Source organism: Clupea harengus, chromosome 18, assembly GCF_900700415.2.
Source record: "Clupea harengus chromosome 18, Ch_v2.0.2, whole genome shotgun sequence".
Classification (NCBI taxonomy): Eukaryota; Metazoa; Chordata; class Actinopteri; order Clupeiformes; family Clupeidae; genus Clupea; species Clupea harengus.
In genome coordinates this window covers 4,941,257-4,959,279 of record NC_045169.1, presented here as the reverse complement: position 1 = coordinate 4,959,279, position 18,023 = coordinate 4,941,257, and the positions used below count along the sequence as shown (strand labels likewise).

General features: G+C 46.1%; 1 protein-coding gene across 1 annotated transcript; it reads left to right on the top strand.

The window, feature by feature from the left end:
• Nucleotides 1-17,952, top strand: LOC116224653 (aminopeptidase O-like). Its single transcript, XM_031585099.1, has 4 exons — nucleotides 1-113; nucleotides 8,019-8,105; nucleotides 9,302-9,489; nucleotides 17,727-17,952. The coding sequence occupies exons 1-3, from the start codon at nucleotides 51-53 to the stop codon at nucleotides 9,440-9,442; spliced, it is 291 nt and encodes a 96-aa protein (XP_031440959.1). The 5' UTR covers nucleotides 1-50; the 3' UTR covers nucleotides 9,443-9,489; nucleotides 17,727-17,952.
• The last annotated feature ends 71 nt before the right edge of the window (nucleotides 17,953-18,023 follow it).

Here is an 18,023-nt window from a genome sequence, read left to right as displayed (position 1 = left end):
GTCCAGAACAGATAGTGTTGCTTCTGGAGCTGCTGCTGGAGGAGGAGAAGATGAGTGCAGGTGTGCTGCAGACCCTGGAGAGAACCTACAGCCTGAGGATGCAGGACGCTGAGGTAGCCTACGTCTCCTCTATAGACTATATTATATTATAGAATATTATAGATTATATGGATACCATTCAGTTCGGATGTTTATTATATCTATGGCATCTCTATAGGTCCAGTTCAACCCTCTTAGCACATACACCTTATGCCCATACAGTCGGCCTCTTACAGCTATGGGATGATTGTATAGGAATTTGGGTTTGGGTAGAAATTTAAATATCCTCTCCATGCGTTTCTATTTATATAGCTACCCTATATCCCATAATATGCTCACCACACAGACCTCTCCTCTCTCAGGCCTTTTTTGACAGTTTTCTGTAACGGGACGCTGATTATCACAGTGTGGCAGAAAGGTTTCCATAGTTATCAAACAGCAACAAAGTATACAGACAGGCTGTCTGTAATTTAAACTTGTGAGCACATGTCTTCAAAATCACAAAAGCCTGGCAAATGGGCTTATGGCTGAGGCCATTCAGGTTTGAGGCAGACGCTGTGGTGGTTGGGGATTTCCAACTCTCCCAAATCCCAATAGATTTGTATGTGTGCTTTGTATACGCTTACTTGATAGTGCTTGGCCGTTGATGGCAATTATTTGCATTGTTTGGTGTTGTGTTTTTGCCCCTGTGACAACAACAGTCCCTCAGCCGTTCCAGTGGAAGAGAGAGAGAGAGAGAGAGAGAGAGGGACACACACACACACACACACACACACACACACAGGGCTGTTTTGTAGACGATAAAGGATGCTACTGTATCTGATCAGGTCTAGCTTCAGTGAGTGCCCTCTGTGCCTGTGTGGTCCTGGACGTCCCCCTGGGCCTCGGCCAAAGGGAGTGAGGTAGCAGAGAGCCACAGGGGTGCCCAGGCCCCCCACAGAAGAGAAGAGATCCAGTATTCACTTTAAGAGGGTGTATAGGGGAAAACCGAAATTCTAGAGCACATTGTTGTCATGGAGTGGAAGGTCATGATTGTTACTGGAGTCACCAAAGACAGGGAGAGAGAGGAGGAGGAGGAGGAGGAGGAGGAGGAGGAGGAGGAGATCAACCCCCTGGGCCAAATGTAGAGGCTGGTTTTCATAGTGGGCAGTGCCAGAGTAACAGGACTCTGGTGTTTGGGAGTAGTGTGTGGTATTCATACAGGTGGATGCTGTAATACTCTTAAGTCTGAGAGCTAGATGGTATGTTATATGGAACATATGTCCCTCTAATGAAAATCAAGTGTTTTAACCTTGTTAACATGCCCATATGGTGTTTTATATATATGATAACGAAATGATCATTAAGCACCATGGCTGAGTATTTCCACCTTGGAACTGCGGTGTACCAATGACAAACACAAATCACACGGCCTGGGTCTCACCCGACACATACCTAACAAAACGAAATACTTCTAAATATGTCATTTTGAGGAACAGGGATGAGTTTTAGTGGTTTCGTCAATGGCAGGAGAGTAATTGTACAGTATGTCTTCTTTTAATCTTAGTTTTGTACCTGTTGGTGTATGCCGTGCATTACGCAAATGACAGGGAGGTTTCTCTTTATCTTGGCTCTGAACTGGGTTGATGTGGGCAGGTGATGACAGAAAGATTTAGAGAAAGGATTTGCATACATTCCACCCCGAAGCTAAGCAAGCGCGTCGGCATCCCCAGTCCTGGCACGGTCTTCTTCATTTGTTTCAAAGGGAAGAGGAGGTCAGGAAGAGGAGCAAGAAGATTGTGTGGCTGGGAGCCAAAGACGGGGACGCTCCCCGGTGTCTCGATCTAACACGGGGGATAATAAGGAACCGGAGGCGCAGTGATTGAATGTAGAAGGAGAGTGAGGAGTGGTGGAGTCGGTTATCCGCTTGTAATCAGACGGGGGAGATTATTGACTTTGTTCTCAATTGGTCCAGCAATGGTGGAGGTGCACTTCAATTAGATGTTGGATAGATATACTTCCAGTGCGCCCAGTTCAGGGAGCAGAATGGCTAATAAAACTGGGATTCCCTGGATGGGAAACAGCAGAGCCACAGATTCCCACGAGAAGGCTTTCATAGAGGGTATTTCAGATGTTGTCCGGCTCACCGTGTAATGTTCAAAGTTGTTAGTAATACAACTGATAGAATACGTTGATTTGCTGTCGGTCATGTATATAAAGATATACATCGCTCGCATTGAGTTAGAGCTTATGAAGGAACGCTATGGAATTGATTTCACGCTTAGCCCGCATCAAGCAAAGAGCTATGAATAGTGAATGGTTAAATTTTGCTTTTTTTCTCTGCAACTCCTCATGCCAGAGGCTGTGTGAGGTATGCATAAGAGTAATCTATACCATCTCCCCCCCCCCCTCTCCTCATCTTGCCCTGTAGTTTACATGGCTACAGGCCACAGCTTCAGGTTTGCCTCCGTCAGATGTGAATAAAGAGTCTCCGCTCTGGGGGCGCGAAAGTGGCGGTTAGCGTAGCGTGCGAGAGTGGTGGTTAGCATAGCGTGCGAGCTACAAGCCTCTTTCATGTGAGGTCTCGTGTGACCTAGCAGGCAGCCAGGACACCATTTGTTAGTCAAACACACAGGCCACATTGTACCACCGGCGTATTTTTTCTATAGAGAAAAAGAAAAAAGAAGGGAAAAAAAAAACCACCCCCATCGCAAGTTCACGCTACCGATTGGAGCAGAAAAGAGCCCACAGGAAGGAAAGCATGGAGCTATTTGGAAGAGTTCTGGACAGAGGGGACCCTATATGTGTTGCTGAAGGTGGGAAGAAGAGGAGGAGAGATGATGGAATGGAGAAGGAGGGGACTGATTGGGTGGATGTGTTGGCCTTTGTGTCTTCTTCCTTGTGTGTCTATGGGTGTATTAGGGCTGTGCCCAAAGACGTTACTCGGGAAAGCACAAATAAGGTGATGGAGACAGATATTTCTTCTACCCAAAGTTGCGTGTTACTTTTCAGGAAAGACAGTTCATAAAACTTAGTTTAGTTATTATATATATATATATATATATATATAAAAAAGAGAGATGGAAAAACACAGTATGAGGATGTGGAGGAATTGCCCCGATTTGACATGACTTCTGGTACAAACCACACCCACTTCCAGCCACTGTCCCTTTTTCATACAAATGGTGTGGCCCAGTTTAGCCCACTCACTAAACACAGCCTGGATTTGTATTTTCATACATCTGCATCTACTCCCTTGAGGGTGTGTCTTTAAGTGAAGGATAAAGGCTGTCGAGGTGTCTCCACATTCACAAATATTCAACGAACTGGAGGCAAAGAACTGAACTGCACCACGAACAGCCTTTCCTCCATGTACCCCCCAGTTGGCATACATATATAACAGTATGTATGACATTAGCCCACAAAGGAAACATTTGGCTAAAATATACATACATTATAATAATATAAACAGTGGAATTCGTCAAGTTTATACCACTTGTCACGATGATAGGATATGTTTATTTTCTTAATTCAATGTCCACTTATTAAACACACTCACTGTGGTAGAAATGTTTGCTGTTTAATGTCATTGTTATAGATACTATTCAAACTTTCCAGGTTAAACAGATCTGCCTCATACATGTCTTGATATACAGAAATACAGACACAGTATGGCAAGTGCTGGATAAAGACAATCACTAAAGAGATTATCTTCAACGTCAGACCTGCTCAGGAGAGGGTCCCAAATGAGCGTGGCATGGCACAGTCTGGCGTTAGCAACTTGCTAATTGGCTCTGCATGGTCCGGCTCAGTGCAGCTAAAAGTGCCATTGAAAACCGCCAAATGTTGTTGGTTATACAGATACAGATACAGATAATGACGTCTATACACCTGCCTACAGTATGATTCTGTGTGTGTGTGTGTGTGTCTGCATATGAGTGTATGTGTCTGTTTCACTGTGTGTGTGTGTGATGTACAGATGAGTGTGTGTGTGTGTGTGTTCATATCTGTCCATGTAAGTGCCCTTTCAGCTCCCTCTCCCTTTATTGGACCCAGCAGCTGCATTCCTGGGGAGAGCCCCGAGGGTTGACAGCTGCAGGTCCACTCTCCTTCTCTCTTTATCCTTCTCTCGCTCTCCTCTCTCTCTCTTCTCTTTCTCTTGCTCCTCTCTCTCTCCTTCTCTCCTTCTCTCTCTCTTTTCTATCTCTCTCAAAGGGGAGATACCTTAATTATACGGGACATTCCACAATGTATTACACCATATGCCCTCACTTAGATACACGCATATACAGCACATGTTGGCACATGCAACGCCTGGGACGGCAAACTTTACTATGTAATGAATTAATCTTTAATTGGAAAGGATCGACGCTACCTTCGTCTATAACTATAGGTCTAACTCCTGACGAGTATCAAGTGTAATTAAAGTGTGACCCTAGCGGAATTTGTATACTAATTGTTCACAAACAAAAGTATTTAAAAGTATATATGATACTTATAATTACAAATAAATCACCTGAGATGAAGGCTACCCAATTAATATTTATGTCCACTAACACTGCTCTCTCTATCATTGAATGTTGAATCAACGCGATTTGGGGAACTAGATTTTTTTGGTCATCTTCAAATTCATTTTGATGGTATAAGGTCATATGAAGGACAGATAAACACACCTGCCGTTTCCACTTGCCCATGCACAATGCAGTTCTTGGTCGAAGAAAAAATTAACAAACGTGACATTGCCAGCCACCCTATATTGCCAAAAGACACCAGTTAGCATGCGATCAGTGCCAACACGGCTTTCGTTGGTCTTTACAAGGTTTTGCCTTTTAGGTAGTTACCAGCTTTAGGCAAAAACCCCTTAGCGCTGTTTTAATAGAGCTGTGTTTGTTCTGTGAATATTTTAAACCTAGACTGAAATGACAACTTGTTGTGGTGTAATTATAATGTTCAAATCTGGAGAATAGGATACCTAAGTACCCCACCTAGGTGCCTAACTTACTGCTGAGTTGTGCATAAACTGTGTCTGGTACAAACCTGCACTATGCCCATCTTCTCTGTCAACAAGATGAGATTTGCTCCCCCGCAACCTGAGACATTCTCCTCTTTCAAATGCCCCCAATTTATTTCTTTATTCCACTGTCTCATTGAGTAATTATGTGTGTGTGTGTGTGTGTGTATGAGTGTGGTGTGTGTGTGTAAGGGGAAGGCGGGGGTAGTGTGGGATGTCCTTAGTTGCCCCCTTTCATTCTCGGTGCCACCCCGGGTAAAAACAGCAACATGTGTGATTGGTCTCGACGCTGCCTGTGTGTGGCAACCTAACTTGTTTTTGTTTCATCTTGTTCCATCAGTGAGTATTATACACCAGGGTGTCTGCCAAGGGCCCGTGTACCCTGTGTTTCCCCATGAGGCCTGAGGCTTGAGTGGGAAGAATGTAAGTGTGGGTGGGAAGGAGAGGAGGAGAGGAGAGGAGAGGAAGGGTAGTTAGCAAAAACACAACAATCTAGGATGAGGAGGATCAGAAGGAGAGCAGGGGAGGAGAACTTAAGAGACCTCTTCAGACACGTAATCCTGTCAAGGAAGGAAGGAAGGACTGCTCACATATAAATAATAGTTATGTTTTGTTTTTTGTACCCCCCCCCCCCCCCCACTCCTCCTCCTCCTCCTCCTCGTGTTTCTTTTGTGTGGTTAGCACTCGGAAATTTTGGTGCAATTTAAAAGCTGGAGAAAATCCCACAAAACACGAATGATGGTTTGCCCGAACAAGACATGAGAAAACTTTCCTGAACTCAATTCCTTTGAATGTGATTGTGATTGATGGCTAAGCTCTTCCAGTAAACAGTTGGATGTCCTCTGTGGCTACAGTTAGCAAATCTGCTGTTTTTCCCTGTGGAAGAACTGATGTTTTGAGTTACATGTGGTTTGTTACACATGTCCTCAGAATTATGGCTAAAATGGACGGTGTCTGTCTGTCTGTCTGTCTGTCTGTCTGGGTGCAGTGTTTACAAAATTATTTCCTACATTTTGTTCTCTTTTTGCATCATTGCAGCGCTATCAGATAACAAATCTGTTTGAAAAACAAACATCACAGTTAAATGTCCAAATCTCCAGGCTTCATACATACATTTCTTAAACTCAAACTCCACCAACTGCAAGATAGCACCCCTTCGAAGACTACGTCCAAACAGCATTAGCGCACGAGGTGAAGACGCCATCAACACCCTCCCCAAGCAGCAGCGTTTGCCGTATCCCCCACATCCTCGTCCCTGCAGCGAGGACCTCGGCTCACGTCACCTTCAAGCTCTGTTTTCTGGCTCTCTGAAGTCTCCCCCCTTGGGCCAGAGCGCGATTCTTGAAGAGTTCATCCAAGGCCCAGCGCACTAATGTTTATTTATGCGGGAGTAAATAAGCCATGCAGACGGCTTGTATCAGCGGAACATTGCAGAGAAATTGCTCTCGCCATCAGAGAATTAATGGAGAGGAACAAACACGCCCTCTCTCTCTCTTCGTTAGCGCTCCGGTGCTGGACCCTAAAGCCATTAAGAGACAAATATAGAGAGACGCTGATTGCGAAGGAGCAGGAAACCAGCTATGACAAATGTACAGAATACACATACTGCTGACCTGAGGCATTTTGTGTGTAAAAAATGACATTAGTCCTGAGGCTGTGGAAATGTAGAGCTGTGGAAACAATAAAATATTTTTTTGTCTAAAGCGAGTCACAAGTGAAGTGGAAAACAAAACAAGCCAAGGGGTTCGACAAAGGAGTCAACTTTCAAGTAGCATTGGGCCAAGTTTCTTTTTTTTTGGCCGTAAATGTGAGATAGGAGGTTGGAGAACACTCTTGACTTTTGGCTAACTTTTGAGGTGAATTCAGATCAGACATTGAGGCGATTGTGGAAGTTTAGTCTCGTAGCGTTTCTGTCGAGGGGCTATCTAAATCAGTCGAAGTTTGGTAACTCATTTCGCAACTATTGAGACAGTGGCACTCAGTGATGGTTACAAGGTATAATAGATGGGATGGAGCATTCATCTGGGTGAGGGAGTCATTAGGAGTGGAGACGCAGTATCAAGGAGTTGAGCTTGATAGGAATCTACATGGAGCCAGTGGAGATACTGTAGATGAGAGATGTAACACCCCTTCCCCTTCCCCTGTTGTGTTTTATGTGAGACAAAAATGCACCATTGGGTTCAGAATTATCTCCAGAGCCTTGACAAAACATGCTGGCAGACTGGTGGCTGTCACGGAGGGTCACAGAAGCTCCAGCTTCCATGTAACTTGAATGAATGAGTTTAGATGCTAGCAGCAACGAGGCCATAGGGTCAAAATGATTGAAAATGCATTTAGACCGGCATGGTTTTGATTGCGGGCAGACTGGCAAGGTTTTGGTGTAAAAAGAATATAAAAGTCTGACACAGCTTTCCATCCCTCTTTTCTAAATTGCGTTTGGGTTCAGACGGAACTGCGTACAACAAAACACTGTCAGATTTCACTTCATCTGGAATTGGTTTGTGGTAGCGCCCCCCCCCCCCCCCCCCCCCCCCCCCCCCCCCGCCCCCCCAAGCACCCCTGCATTTCTCGGAGGTCAGTTGGAATGTAATGGCTATGCTGACAATGGCCCAGACAATAGAGAAAGAGAGAGCGAGAGAGAGAGAGAGAGAGAGAGAGAGAGAGGGATGGAGGTCTGAGGAGCGTGGGTGGGGTCAGGGCAGAGGCAGTCTCTGATGTTCCCTGGACCACTAGCACTAACAGTGCCCTCATTGATGCCCGCACACAGCCAGCGGCGTCATCTGACCGGTCAGCCCACCAGTGGCCCAGCTCACGGTGCCTTTCTAGGACTCACACACGAACATTGTTTGAACCGCCTTTTTTTTTTTAGTTGCCCTGATGCGTTCTGTCCCGCTTTGCCTGTTCTTAAGTCAAAAGAAGAAGAACGATGGAGTGAAGCGGTTCGTTTTGTGACGCTGTGCGTTTGTTTTGTTTTTTGTTTGCTCGTCAGGTGAAGCATCGCTGGTGTGAGCTGGTGGTCAAGCACAAGCACAGCGCAGCCTACAAGGATGTGGAGGACTTCCTGATTGACAACCAGGTAAACATGCAGACAAACACACACACACACACACACAGTCTCTCTCTCTCTCTCTCGTTCAGACACACACTCGGCTTCAAACATTAATCCAAAATATTTCATCATATGAAAATATAACCAAAGTATAGATGTCAGTCTGAAAACCCTGAATACACAACTCCAAGTATCATATTTGATTTAAAAAATATGAAGCAAACACAAGCACAGGTTTTGTCAGGGTAGTTGTGTGTATTCGCAAACATTTTAATTCCCTTAAGAAAAAGCATACCAGCTTTTTGGACGGGAAACCAGACTATTGAGCAATGTTTTCTCGTTGCTACGTTCAGACTTCAGGAAGCCACCTATGAAGTTGTAGAAGGAATCAAGAACGGTGCCAGTACTTCCCACACACAGCACTCCCTCAATAGATGCCACTGCCTGAATGCGAGCAGTTGGATACCTTAACACACTCCAGAGACTGGAATGTTTCTCTGACACATAAATTAATGTGTTCAATAGAAAAGAGAGGACTGGTCTGTAAGGTAACAGTCGGCTGTTGATAATCTTACAGAAAGGTGGTTTTATTTTAAATAACGAAATACTGGCATGCCCCATGCAAATATGAAAGTATTTTCGAGGGAATTGCTGGGATTTGCTTCAGTGTGGATTTTGCAACCCCTTAATTCTTCAAAACAATAAATGAACTCAAGTAACTGCTTTGGTATAGGCTACGGAGATGTAATGTGTGAATATTAATCCTCTTTAATGGAATAAGGAGGCTAAATGTGTCCTTACGAAATACACGCTAAGTACACGATAAACCCAAACAACACTGGAATTATTTTATAATCTTTTAATCTCTTAAAATTTTAAGACAGTTCTGCATAGTTCACATTAGCCTCTATATGAAATACAACTTCTACTTCATATTCTGCACCTAAGTATTTTTAAGTATGATTTGAAATCATATCTGTGTTTGTCTATTTGATTGTGTAAAAGTATTTCTGAGACATAATTGTAATTATGTGTGAAGATCTCTGTGTGTGGTGTGGGCCACATATGTGTGTATATATACAGTATATTTTTGTATGGTAATATGATTTTCTTGGAGATATATGTGTGTGTATATTATTATATAAATATATCTGTGTGTGTGTGTGTGTGTGTGTGTGTGTGTGTGTGTGTGTGTGTGTGTGTGTGTGTGTGTGTGTGTGTAGGCCATGGGTGTATACCTGTACGGGGAGCTGATGGTGCACGAGGACAGCCGTCAGCAGGCTCTAGCCCGGCGCTGCTTCTCTCTGACCCAGGAGCATATGGACCCAGCCGCCCTCTCGGTGGTGTCGGAGATGATCCTGTGACCTTCGACCTCAGACAGGGCCCCCTCGCCCCTCACACTCCACCACAGGTGCTATTTTTGAATTGGGGAAAAAAATGGCTTGATAGCGGGATACAGGTTGTCTTAGCATGGGGACAAAGAAGAGTGTATTGACAGTAAACAGATGCTGTTCTTAATACCCACAGAGTATCTCTTCATCTTCTCCTCGTTTTAATCCACAGTCAAGTTCAGGCTAAAGTTTACTATTCAGTTTGGTTGAGGGTACATACAGTACACTGGAATTCAGGGGTGCCTTGATCACACATCCATCTCTGTGTTATTCACAATCCACTTTGCCACTTTTTAATGCTTTAAAAGCTGTAAGAGAGAAAAGGGAAGCTGAATAAAAAAAGAAAAAAAAGAAAGAAAAGAAAGCATGAAAGAAAAGAACAGAACAGAAATACAGTGGACGTAGTAGTTTTCCTCCTGAGCCTCGGTGAAATATCCTGTAGATCACTCCACTGTCGCTTCTCCCCGGTCCAACAGATCTCGGCAAGAACGCTGCGCTCCCGTAGCTTTGAGCCGGGCCTCAGCCGGGGCCTTTTGTTGATCTGAGAGGCTGTCCTGTTGTGCCCAGGGCCAAAGGGCTACAGGAATAATCTGCTGTTCTTCCTGCTGTCACTTTATGTAAGAGGAATCGGGATCAACATCAGACCGGTCGAGTTGAGAAAACCTAAAGACAGGGCCGATATGCCACAGCTGAGACTGTGTTTGTGTAGTCTGGAGGCTGGAGTAGTTAGTCAGAGTATTGTGTAAACATGGGCTTAAGATGATGGGGAATTATTCGGGGGTTTTTTCTATTAAAAAATATTCTGAACTGAAATGTTTACATGTATTTTTCATTAAGAAAGAGTTATAGATAGATAGAGAGAGAGAGCGAGAGATAGGATGAGAGAGAGAGGATGAGAGAGAGAGACAGAGCTTTCCTGCCAATGCACCAGAAAAGCTGTCATGATTTGTTTGTAAGAAGAGGATTTCAGGAATGTGCTTTCTCAAACAAAATGATGATTACGTATGTAGCTGTGGTTCTATGAATTTCGGATGACCGCCAGAGACGGTGCTTTTAGCACCTGGACATCCATCACGTGTACGCACATCTCGAGTGTTTGTATCAACAAAGTCACCTGTGCCCTGGGTGGCATACGCCCCATGCCCTGGTAGGAAAGGCATGTTTATCCAGGAAGTGACCTCAGACAAACAGTCAATCTGACTGCCGGAATTCCGCAGTCATTCGAAAAATGCGAGTGCTCGTACTGGGCACAGCAAGTATGCACTTCACCCCTCATTCTCCTGAGTTGGGTTTTTTTTTTCCTTCATAAACAGCCACCTCGATTCCAATCTCTCCAGAGGTTCAAATGGAGGCTGACACAGTGCCTTTATTAGGACAGGCAAGTCCCAAGAGGACACTGTGTTTTTGACGAGGATGACTCAGTCGCTAAGAAAGCGGGACCCAAGAGTATGGGTTCCGACAGTCACACCATCTATCCAATTGTGATGGCAGCTATAATTACTTTAATGGTCCATCAAGGCGAGACAGACAGGAGAACACTGAAGATTACCGGTATGGAACAGCATGTTGGTTCCTGCTTTTGTGCTTGGCACCACTCATAAAGAAAATATTCCATCTGTTAGCATAGAGCGCATTGGTGGAAGGTGCCCGGGAGTTACAGATGATCCACACAACTGCTGGATCACATGACCCTAACAATGGCTCTGGTCCTTCAGAGACCAGATCCAAAGCTGCAGCCGACATGGGTTCAGGTGCCAGATTTGACCCCCCAGCTGTGAGAGGAGGCACCACAGTGAAGCACCAAGGCTCCCTGGCTAGCAATCTGTGTAATATTGGGAACCACAGCCTCCCCGGCCATTTGGGGGCAGAGTGGACAGCAGCCGAGTTCACCACTCATGGGCCAGTGCATCTCGGCCCAAGGGGCTTGTTGTTTCATCCACCTATAACAGCCGCCTCTGCACTACTGTATTTGTGCCAGATCACTTGCACAACTTCGGGATGCAGCTTCCGTTTCCTAGGATGGGGGTGTTCCCGAGGATAGGAAATCTGCAGCCGTGTTTTGGTTTTGCGTGCATTGCCCTCAGACTCAACCGGTGAGCATGGACCCACAACAACTGTTGAGCTAGCCTCAGGGATGGTTTGGAACTGGTGCTCCCCTGGTGGTTAGTATGTCTATTCTTATCAGGACATGTTTTCCTACCAGAACTGGGAGGAAATGTTTGAGGGTGAGCAGAACAGCCTGTAGCTTGGTGACATGGGAGATCACCGATACTGATTCTCTGATGGTATCTACCTTTGACTGGGAAGAGATCAGCCAGTCATTTAGGTAGGGGATAATGTGCATCCCTCTGGCCTGCAGTGAAGACAGAGTCGCTGCCACACACCAAGACCCTTGGTGCCAAGACCCTTGGTGCCAGCGCGATCCTAAATGGTAGCACACAAAACTGTTAAGCCTTTCCCTCGAAAGTGAAATGGAGGAACTGCCTGTGCTGAGGTACGATAGGAACGTGAGTGTGCATCTATCAGATGGATGGTTGTAAACACGTCTTTCTGACGGATGCCTTGCAGCACATCCACTGTACGCAACATGTGGAACTTGAAAACCTTGAGGTAAGAGTTTAGAAGTCTTAAATCCAGTTGCAGTGGCGGTCTGCAATCCTTCTCTGGAATAATGAAAGGGGAATACAATCCACTGTTTTGTGAACAACTGTCTAATGGCTCAATGGCACCTTTCAGAGCATTGAAAATTGGTCATCTTCACCCCATGGAACCTCTGGGTTCAACGTCTGAATTGAATGCTTGAACCCTGTGGCAGGGTTGACATACCCCAGGGGTCTGACATAAGCTTTTCCCAGCACCTGTCCTGCTAGTCGGTGAAGTGCCCGACCGCAGGTGTGGTCCAATCATTGTCAGTACAGCTACCTCGCTTCTTCTGATTCTTGGGTTAGGGTTAGGGTTGGCCTCCCTGTGCCAGTCGAGTGGACTGCGTGCATCAGGCCTAAGTGCTGCATCAGGCGACAGCACCAGGACGGCAACAGCCAGCTCTTTATTTGGCATATGGTCGAGGCCATGGTCGGATGCATCCCGCATGTTAGCCAACGCTACAGTCCCTTGGGAGATGAGAGAAACATCTGGGGTCTGCCCAGCATTTCTGCAGCACCTCAATATATGGAACACAGACTGAGAGGTCTTCTTGACAAGAGCACGCTGAGGAGTCACCTGGACAGGTGCTGCATCCAACCCCAGACCCAGACCCAAAGTCATTTTTACAGCAGGCAAGAACTTAGAAGGAGAGTCTTAATCTCTGCAAACTCAGAGGCCAAAATGTCCACCTAATGTTCACCTAGCTAGGGAATCTACTTGTTTGAGTTTGCCCTAACCAGGTAAATCAGTCCTGTTGCACTTGTGAGAACCATGAGACATGGCGCTGTCCCTCTGCGCAGCGGGCGGTTGAGAGTTTATCTTGCCCTCTAGCTGTGCCATGCAGCTACAATTCACACATGCCAGCTCAGTCAGTCCCTGCCTTAGGTGCTCAACACCAGGGCAAGAGGGGCATCCATCATGGCCATCCTCAGGGTCAAAAGGGGCCCTGCAATCATTGCACATCATAAACATGTCCTATCTGCTGCTTTACTAGGCTGAGAGAGATTAGATAGCAGTGATCGTTACACATGACTCTTAGTGTGTGAACACTTTACCAGGTGATGGCAGTAAAATATGTATTATGTGCAGTATTTTTATATGGTCATATAATACTGAGATAATGTTACTAGGAGGCAATTTATATGGTGCAGTCAAGAGCGTTCAAACTTCCTCGCACCGTAACAAATAATTGAGTAAAGGATGCACAAACTAAATCACGGGGAAGAAATCACCCATCTCAGTCAAGCCAATTGTCAGGGTGCATTGCATTAATTAGCGTACCCTGCAGACAACCCGTCAATTCTACGATATAAACAAAATCTCTTGTATTTTTAAATGAATGAATCCAGGCGAGTATACAATGATCGCAATAAACAGAAAAGCAGGGAGTTTCCACCTAACTATCTAAACAAAGGCTTTTTATGCTAACATAAATCACAAGGGATAAATACTCTTTAGTTTAATTGAATTTAATGCATTAAGGCGAGAATACAACTTGCATCCTGTAACAGAAAGCTACGGGAAGGGATCCCAGCCCGACACTTAAATTAGTTACACTCGAGATCAGTGTTAAGGCGAGTAGCCAATCGCTGAATTAGAGGGAACCCACTCATAACCGGTGTAGCTAGCAAATGAAATTGACTTACCTTTTGCCAAATAATACACCATCCAAAGCTTACTCAAGAAAACACTGACAGTAAATACTTGTTGAAAGGTGAAAAATGGTCTTTTTTTCTCGTCTTTGGAGGACGAGAGTTGGTAGCTCCAACCCGTTTCGGGTTGCAAGACTGCCAGCGATGTCTATACATTCCTGAAACCTGCTTACCGATGCGAGAAGATGGCAAGAGGTCACTTCCTGGGCGAACATGCTTTTACCGCTGGGGCAAATGGCATACATCACCCAGGTCACAGGTGACTTTGTTGATACAAACCCTCAACCTGCACTTACACGTGATGGACATCCAGGTGCTAAAAGCACCGACTCTGCCTGTCAGTAGAAATGAAATAGAACCCATTTAGGAATGTGTTCCTCAAATACTTAAGCCTGCTCCCCCTAAAAGAGGTATTTGAAACCAACAAAACAACCACTCCAACCATGCATTTCTACTAAGGCTCCTTTTGTTTACTCTACCTACTCCAAGGGCCAAAAGCAATCAGAGTTGAGTGATGGCCTTTTTTGGTTCCTGTGGCCACCATGAAGGACTGATATGTTGTATGGTGTGTCGAGGGGAGGAGCGGGGAGGGAAACATGCGGTATCTCTTTCATGCTCACAGACCGCCATCCCTAATTCAGCACCATTCTTTCCACACATAAAATGTGTGTGTGGAGGGAGGAGAGCGGGTGCTTGTGTGTGTGTGTGTGTGTGTGTGTGTGTGTGTGTGTGTGTGTGTGTGTGTGTGGGTGGGGTGGTGGCAAACAGGATTGTATTTGTGGGAAACCTATTAAATGGCTGTCACCGTCAGAGCTGTGCAGGACATATGGCCACCGCTGGGCCAGTGCGATAAATCCATTAAAATGCCGCTGTGACAAAGCTTTGTTGAGGACTGACCGGGCCCCGCTTTTATCCACAGACAAGACAGCTTTATGTGTGCGGCAAGGACAGGAGGGGAGGGGAGGGAGGTGGCAGGCTGATGTTCTTGGCCAGAATGCTTCCTCTGTCTACTCAGGGGCTGATAAATCACTTCACCCCCTCCCCCCCCATCAAACCAACCCCAACCCACACACACACCCACCCACACACCCCACCACCACCACCATCACTGACGGACCATTTGTGCTTTCACGTGGTGCTTTATTTTCCAACGTGTCTGGACACCATCACGGATGTTTGTTCTCGGTGGCACAGGCTTTAAATTGTCACCGTGGCGTGATACTGATTAAAAATAAGAGCAGCCAAGCATGCGCTGCGTCAATATCTCAGCCTGCTAGCACCAACATGGTCCTCCACCTTACAGCCACAAACCCCAGTAGTTTGTCAGAATGCTGTTTAAGTCTTGGCTTTTACTTGTGGCTTCAGTGCTACAAGTATCAGTAAACTATTACCCTATAAGGCATGGGATAGGTTTGTGTCTTTTTTTTTTCTCGTCCATTCTTTCTTTCTTTCTTTCTTTTTTCTTTCCCTTCCTTCCTTCTTTTTCTACACATGCCTCTAGAATCCCTCCTGATCTCCTTAATGAGGGAAATATCCCCGGTGTAGCAGAGCGTGGTGAATCGGAGGAGAGGCCCAGGGAGGGACGGGACGGGGTGGAGGTGGGGGGGGGGGGGGTGGAGGTGGGCGGTGAGAGGATCCGCAGGTTTGCCTTTCATGTCGGAGCTGTGCGGGTTCCTGGCGTGATGATTTGTGACTTAAGATAAAAATCACATTGCCAGGGATTACCACACAACCACGGCCCTGCCGGTTGTCATGGAAACCAGGGGGTACCATCGCAGGGGGGGGGGGGGGGGGGGGCTGTGTGTGTGGGTGGGTGGGTGAAAGATGGGAAGATCTCTGTGGGACTTTTCCACTGGGGGTTTTGTAGAAGGAACAAGAAGAAAATGGATGTATATGGTAGATGCTTTAGTTTGGTGTGAAATGGATGACAGATACACACACACACACACACACACAGATAGAGAGAGAGAGAGAGAGACGGATGGAGAGAAAAATAGAGAGAGGGAAAAAACTCCAAGCAGGTGCAGAGCTTAGCTGATTGGTGAACAGTGATTTAGTTCCTCTTTGTTCACAGTGGCTAAGTTCTGCCTCTGAGGAGGACGATAAACTCATGAGGGCTCATCACACGAGGGAAACAAACTCATTCCTTCCACACGGTCCTGAAAGGTGTTACTTAAGGGGTTCAAGTTAAGTCGTACTTTAGATGCAACACTCTAAAACAAGTCTAGATGACTATTAATAGGGCCTTGCTAAAGTTTAGAAAAACTCTTGAAAACAGAACATATTAAACCACAAATGATTTATTTGGCTGCAGATCCTTTCAAGGGTGAACTTGATCCCCCCACGAATAAAACAGTACGTAGTTTTCTGTGTTCATACGATTTCCCTTAGCCTGTAAGTGTCATAAACCTAAGTTGTCAAGCATACACAAAGACACCATGTCTAACAAAAAAAAAAAAAAACTCCACTTAACTGCACCTCTTCCAGGATTGTCAGGTAGCATTGTGGAGCAGCCAGGTGAGACACAGCAGGCCCTGTGGTATGTGTCAGGGGAGATCTATCTCAAGCCTCCTGACAAGGCCAATTAGTCTGCCTCACATAGCGAAGCATGAGGCCTGTCACTTCCATTCAGGGCGACAATGCTCGCTGCGATTATTATTTAAGGTCTGTGGAGGCCTCCAGAGGTGTAGGTGTGTGCATGTGTGAGGGTATGTGTTTGTGTGTGTGTGTGTGTGAGTGTGCGTTCGTGTGTGAGGGTGTGTGTGTGTGTGTGAGGGTGTGTGTGTGTTTGTGTGAGGGTGTGTGCATGCGTGCGTGAGTGTGTGTGTGTGTGTGAGGGTTTGTGTGCGTGTGAGGGTGTGTGTGTGAGGGTGTTTGTGTGCGTGTGTGTGTGTGTGAGGGTGTTTGTGTGTGTGTGTGAGGGTTTGTGTGTGTGTGAGTGTGAGGGTGTGTGTGAATAGGCTAGGCTGGCTGTTAACACTGCTGCATGACTACCATTCAGTGCATTATTCACTCCCTCTTCATTATCTCCTGTCTTCTCCTAATCCGTTTGTCTCAGCCCGTTTGCCCATGAAACACCTGCTGCACAATTTCACAATGTGTGTCTCATCGTGTCTGACGGTTACCCGACATGCACTTCCACTGGCGGAGGAGGCCTTCCTCTGCATACCAGAGCCCTCATGCATCGAGACACAAACCTCAGACAGCTCCGAGACGGACACTGTGCATTCTCATGGTTTTTCAATAGGGTTCCCTCGCCGCTCGATTACAGTTCATTTCCACAGGACTTTAAGTGTCAACGTAGGGAGTTCAAAGTGCCTCGTAGACATGAGTCAATAACAAATCAAATTGAAGATAATGAATAGAAGTTTAGCTGATGAAATGTAAGAATGCCATTGGGTATGCCTGTGTGTTGTGTTGTGTTGTGCTGTAATGGACTTGTGACTTGCAGAGGGGCGTGGAGAGTGGCGGCGCCGAAGGACTGGGTCTCCTGTGCCTACTGAGCTGATTACAGTTCTGCCCAAACCACTGGCTCAGTTCAGCAGGAACAGGAGCCTCGCCCCCAAACACCGGCCGCCGAGCCATCCATCCCTGCTCACCGCGGACAAGCGAACGAGCTGTCTCTGTCTCACGAGGAGAAAAGCTGCCGCTGTAACCGTACAGTCCTACAACTGTTGGTGTGCTTTGGCAAACTGATGGCTGGATGCAGTGAATTACAGACAAATAAGTACTTGAAGGGTGAAGAATGAGGTCTGGGTAAAGTCAGGTGTGTGTGTGTGTGTGTGTGAGTGTGAGTGTGTGTGTGAGTGTGTGTGTGAGTGTGAGAGTGTAAGTGGGCCAGTGGTTGCTGCCAGCAGGGCAGATTTGTCCGTGCTGGGAAAGCCCTGGTGGAGGAGCCGCTGATGGCAGCCCTGGCACGGGCTCCGGTCTGATTTATGTGTCCCCCTCTCCTCTCTTAACAGATGGGCCTCCAGAGATCCTCGCGGGGCAGGACCACGGAGATGAAGCAACTTCTGTTGAACAACGGAGCTTCATCCGACACACAGAGTCGCATTTGTTCGGCGAGCTCAACAGCGGGGGAAAGAAATCATACTCACTGTGACAAGGACTCAATTTCGAGATTTATTTTTATAGCACTGTGACACAAAAACACTGTCTGAATAAATACATTTTCTACAAAAACAAAAATGGCTTCAATTGGAATTCTTTTTTTTTTTTTTAAACCTCACTCATACCCGGACGCTACACAAAGCCCCTAT